The sequence below is a fragment of the Scyliorhinus torazame genome, chromosome 9 (assembly GCF_047496885.1).
Source record: "Scyliorhinus torazame isolate Kashiwa2021f chromosome 9, sScyTor2.1, whole genome shotgun sequence".
Lineage (NCBI taxonomy): Eukaryota > Metazoa > Chordata > Chondrichthyes > Carcharhiniformes > Scyliorhinidae > Scyliorhinus > Scyliorhinus torazame.
In genome coordinates, this window is record NC_092715.1 from 265,442,959 (window position 1) to 265,448,958 (window position 6,000).

Below are 6,000 nucleotides of genomic sequence, written 5' to 3' on the forward strand. Positions count from 1 at the left end.
GTGTTTTACAGCCGCTTCGGTACAATCTCCTACAAACAGCAATGCATTAGGGGCTGTTTAGCACAGGGCTAAATCGCTGGCTTTGAAAGCAGACCAAGGCAGGCCAGCAGCACGGTTCGATTCCCGTAACAGCCTCCCCGAACAGGCGCCGGAATGTGGCGACTAGGGGCTTTTCACAGTAACTTCATTTGAAGTCTACTTGTGACAATAAGCGATTTTCATTTCATTAAATGCTGTTGGTTGACGGGATAAATATTGGTCAGAGCACTGCGGAGAGCTCTTCGATTCTCCTCCATATGGGATCTTCTGTACCCAGCTGGAAAGCCTGGGCAGCAGCTCCGGCAGTGCAGCACTCCCACAGCGCTGCGCCGCGAGTGTCAGCCTGGGTTTTTGTGTTCAAGTCTCCAGGGTGAGGCTCAAACATGCAAGCCTCTGACTCAGTGAGACATGGCTCATTCTTTTAGATGCTGAGCAATGTGCCATACATTTCCAGAAATTCTGTTATCGTCCCACACAAGTTCCTGTCATTCTTTGAAACCGATTGGGAATATCTCAGGCATCCTCCACGACAAAGCAACATGGGCCTCGCAGGCACAGCAACATCATGATACCATCCAACAACTCTCAACTCAGATTTCCGAGTTCACAATCTCGTCCATTAAAAAAGATATCAATCGCAAATTAAAATGGAAATTGCATTTTGCAGCTGAATATCTGAAGCACGTCCGCTACAATGTTGGCCAAGAAGCTCAGAAACACACATCTCGAGGCAAACTAAAACTGCGCAAATGTAACTGGCACCTGTAAATGTAAATGCTACGTGAGGATACTGTCTGCGCAGATATTGTTCAAAGGTGACAGAATACGAGGCAGAATGGAATAAATAACATTGCAATTTGCAGAGCGATTAGGAAGCAGAGGCAGTGGGACCAATTAGATTGTGCTTTCAAAGGACCAGCATGTGTCATGATGGGCTGAACGGCCTCCATCAGTGCTGTAAGATTCTAATTTAGAGCATACTGAGTCAATGAGAGGGAAAGTGAGCTGCATAGCAAAGGGGCAAGAGGTTAGGACCAAATTGTTGCACAGAATGTATAACAGGCCTGGCTGCACGATGTTATGAAAAGATCACAAAAAAGGGGACGTCGCGGTGGCGCAGTGGTTAACGCTGCTGCCTCAAGGAGCCAAGGACCCGGGTTCAATCCCGGCCCCGGGTCACTGTCCATGTGGAGATTGCACATTCTCCCCGTGTCTGCGTGGGTCTCACCCCCACAACCCAAAGATGTGCAGAGTAGGTGGATTGGTCATGCTAAATTGCCCCTTAATTGGGAAAAAACGAATTGGGTACTCTAAATTTATATTTTTTTAAAATCACAAAATAAACAGATTATCTGGTCATGATCACACTGCTGCTTGTGGGATCTTCCTGTGCGCAAATTGGTATTTCAGAGTTTATCAACTGAATAGAACAGAAATTAACTGAAGGACAAATCAAAAGGGGCCACTCCTAGTAGGTGCATAGCCCAAAAATAAAACTGAAAAGCATCAAATCAAAATGTGAAAACAAGAGTCGATAAAGCAGACCAACCCCTGTGGTTCCCTTAGAGCATGGAAGGCCTCGAGTGTGCCCGTGGACACCTCAGGCTCCCTCTCCAGGGACATACGGCCACGAATGAAGCCGCGGAAGAGGGGCAGACAGTCTGGTTGGACAACCCCCTTGGTCGCCCGCTGCCAGGACCTGTTAATGGCAAGTTTCACTAGGCCCAGGTGCAGGTTCACGAGGGGGTCCTCCGCCTTCACTGCCCCGGATGCCCGTAGATCAGAAGCATGGGGCTGTCCTGGGCACAAATTGGCTGCGGGTGTTTCTTACATTACATTACAACAGTTGACTACACTTCAAAAGGACTTAATTGGCTGTCAAGCGCTTTGGGAACGGCCGGAGGTGGTGGCAGGCGCTAGATGAATGCAAGTCCGTCTGTCCTTGAACTGGACCAGAGGCAATCAGATTAGAAAATGCAACAGGCTCCAGGACAAAATCCAAAAATTGGGAACAGCAGTGGGGCGGGAGGGGGTACATCAAAGACTTAAGTCAGTGCCAAACTTTAAAAAAAGTTTTTTTGGGGTACAGCAAAGAGTTAATTCGCTGTCAAACGTTTTAATCAGTTTTTTTGAGGGATACAGCAAAGAGTTAATTAAGTGTCAAACTTTTTGAAAAGTTTATTTTGGGGAGGGGTACATCAAAGAATTAATTTGGTGTCAAACATTTTAAAAAGTTTATTTTGGGGTGGTACAGCAAAGAGTTAATTAGGTTTCAAACTTTTAAAATACTTTTTTGGGGGGTGCAGCAAATAATTAATTTGGTGTCAAACTTTTTTAAAATGTTTCTTTTGGGGGGTATAGCAGAGTTAATTAGGTGTCAAACTTTTTTAAAATAGGGGCTGGTTTAGCACAGGGCTAAATCGCTGGCTTTGAAAGCAGACCAAGGCAGGCCAGCAGCATGGTTCAATTCCCGTACCAGCCTCCCCGAACAGGTGCCGGAATGTGGCGACTAGGGGCTTTTCACAGTAACTTCATTTGAAGCCTACTTGTGACAATAAGCGATTTCTTCTAAAAGTTTTTTTTTGGGGGGGGGGGCACTGCAAAGCGTTAATTTGGGGTCAAACTTTTAAAAAGTTTTTTGGGGGAGGTACAGCAAAGAGTTAATTCGGTGTCAAACTTTTTAAAAAGTTTTTTGGGGGAGGTACAGCAAAGAGTTAATTCGGTGTCAAACTTTTTTAAAAGTTTTTTGGGGGAGGTATAGCAAAGAGTTAATTCGGTGTCAAACTTTTTTAAAAGTTTTTTGGGGAGGTACAGCAAAGAGTTAATTCGGTGTCAAACTTTTTTTAAAAGTCTATTTAAAAAATAAGTTAGTTGCTGAACTCACCGAGGAGCCGGCCCAGAAGGGGCAGGAATTCCTGACGTTGGGGGACTCGGTGAGGGACAGAGCCCCGAAGCTGAGAGACACGATGGAGAAGCCCAGCGCGATCTGGAGCAGTCCCAGGGCGAAGAGGGAGCGGCCGTAGAGCGGGCAGGCGAGCGGTTGGCGAGCCGGGCTGGCGCTGCAGCCGCTGCCCGGGTGCAGAGCCCCGGGCCAGGACACACAGCGAGGCCGGCCGCGGAGCGCCGTCTCCCCGCCCGCCGAGGGAGCCTGCACCGGGCAGCAGGAGGTGGGTAGCACCACTGGCAGTGACATCGGCAGCGAGGGCAAGAGAGAGAGGCAGACACACACACACACACAGGGCTGGGTTCTGTTCTCATGGATCAGCACCCCCAACAAGGGGAAAGAGGGAAACGTTTCCCTCCCTCCCTGTTGTTTTTTGCTGTGACTTTGGGCGAATCTCTTGCTCTCTTCCCCCTCCTCCTCCCCTCCAAAACAAATACAATTCACTCAAAAGGCCATTTTTGCAAGGAGCTGCCTCTTAGGAAATGGATCACTCTCTCCCAAGTTGCAGCACGTCCCACTTTCCCAACTTTTTTTTTCTTTAACCCACCCCTTGTTTTCCAAAGTGGAATAGTTTTAAAATAACTCCCGGCCACTTTGGGATTGTGTTACCAGAGTTGGCACCAAGACAAACCAGTCAACTTTCAGAGCAAGTCTTTGACCCTCCACAAAGCAGCTGAGAGCATTGGGTTGTTTTTTTAAAAAAGACCCCCGACAAAGCTACTTCTGGATTTTTGTTAATAAAAAAAAGTTTTTCTTTTTAAAGAAAAATTCGACCTAGATCAACTTTTTTCAAAACTTTAATGTTTTTCAGGGCTCCAGGGGATATTAACAGCATCAGTCATTAACCCTGAATGTTTAAACCTAGACTCTGGGATGACAGCCAGAGATGGAGGAGGGAGGGAAGGGGGGGGGGGGGGGGGTGGGGATACAACATGTGTGTGGAAAATATCAAACATGTATGGACAGGAAATATCTTTGTATCAGGGGTCTCAGAAACGGAGCTCAAAAAAGGTATTTGATCCCAGCTATATTCCTGGTTGAGGGAGAGGTTTGTGCAATAAGTGTTGCCTAACATCTTTAACATAATACAAAGAATGCTTAAAACCTTATTCTTGGGAGCAGTAAGGTTCCATATTAGTTAACGTTTAACAAAGGAATGTCATTCCATCTGGTCCCTGTTTGTCTGAACAGCGCTCACCCAAGGTCTCGGAGGTGAAGGAGATAGATCCCACGGCACAGGTACTTCAGGAATCTGCTCATTGAAGTGAGACTAGCTGTCTCGCTCTAATATGCAGATTTGCCAAAAGGTGATCCCGTCCACAATGGGTGTGATTTACATCGCAACGTCTGGAGAGATTGCATTGGATCTCGCGAGGTGTTGCGAGCTGGAAAGATCTCGGGAGCAGGGTCTCCCAGCTTCTATTGGCCGCGCTGCGCCGTGGCGAGCTGCTTTTCAGGCACACGTGGCCATTAGATTGCACCCCAGAATTGGGGGAGTGCAAAGATCCCAAGATCAGGATCTATCTCCTTCGCACCCCCCCCCTCCCCAGTTACAGGGGGTCAAGGCCATGGAGAGATTTGAAGAGGGGGATGAGAATTTCAAAATCAAGGTTGTTGCCGGACTGGGAGGCAATAGAGATCCGTGAGAAACAAGGAGATGGGCGAATGGGGCGTGGTGCAAGTTTGGGTACAAACAGCAGAATCCTGCAGGAGCTGAAATGTATACAAGGTGGGTGATGTGTTTGTTGACCGGTGTGGACTTGATGGGCCGAATGGCCTCCTGTGCTGCAAACGCCGATGTGAGCTCAGCATTGGAATCATCAAGATGAGAGGTGAAGACAACGGAGGAAGTTAGCAGCAAATGAACTGAGGTAGGGAGGGAATAAGTGATGTTACGGTCCATGTTATAGGACTAATTTTAGCAATTAATGCTGGAGATTTTCATGCTGCTTTGCATTTAACCAGAAGATAAACACATCATGGAACCATTCTAGGTAACAAAACAAAGCAGAACTGTAGAAGCCGTTAAAGTGCTAAAGTGAAGATTAATTACATAGTTTCTCAGCACAGCAATAGGACCAAATAGTCCACATGAACCTCCTACCACCTTATGTCATCGAAAGCTATTGCTATATCTTTCATTCCTTTTCCCCGATATGTTTATCTATCTTTTCCTTAAATGCACCTTTTCTATATTATTCACCTCAGCCACTCCCTGTGGCAGCGAGTTCCACTTTGAGTAAAGTTGTAATGGCCCAGATTTTACTCCAGAAGGGTACCTAAAGTCGCCTGCCAGTATTTAGCCTTTCCCCTTGCACTTTTAACTTATTAAATGTTTAGCTTGGCCAATTATTGGAGGTGCAATCTGATATTGATCTACCCAGCATTGGGAGCTGAGTGAAGAGAACATGCAACCGTGACTGTCTTTAACCAAAAGATTGAAGGATTGGGAAATAACGAGTGCTGGGTCCGAGGAAGGGAGTGTACATCAGAGTGGGTGAATTCAACGCCAGGTCAGTTGCAGAAAGAGAAATAGAGGGCGGCATTTTACAGCCCCGTTGTGGTAGGGCCGGAAAATGTGGCCAGACGTTTTAACGTCCATTGGCTTTGTCGGGACTGGAAAGACCCGCCCCTAGGGGGATCTGGAAAATCCCACCCAAAGGGAGGGAAAGAAAAATTGGATTAAGAGAGAGAGAAAAGGACGGGGATAAAGTCAAAATGTTTCTCGACCATTTTAATTCATTGTCTTCCAATAACAATTAAAACCTGAAGGAATGAGACTCCACATTTGTTTTGTTTTTTAAATTTAGAGTACCCAATTCATTTTTTTTCCAATTAAGGGGCCAATCCACCGAGCTTGCACATTTTTGGGTTGTGGGGGCGAAACCCACGCAAACACGGGGAGAATGGGCAAACTCCACGCGGACAGTGACCCAGAGCCGGGATCGAAACTGGGATCTCGGCGCCGTGAGGCAGCAGTGCTAACCCACTGCGCCACCGTGCTGCCCTCGACTCCA

The 6,000-nt window shown here is 47.0% G+C and overlaps 1 protein-coding gene across 1 annotated transcript in view; it reads right to left on the minus strand.

Moving 5' to 3' along the window:
* Nucleotides 1-3,489, minus strand: part of fam189a2 (family with sequence similarity 189 member A2) — a 114,379-nt gene extending 110,890 nt beyond the window's left edge. Inside the window, 1 exon segment of the mRNA XM_072517400.1 lies at nt 2,924-3,489. Coding sequence (XP_072373501.1) covers nt 2,924-3,232 — 309 coding nt within the window. The 5' untranslated portion in view covers nt 3,233-3,489.
* Between the last annotated feature and the right edge of the window lie 2,511 nt (nt 3,490-6,000).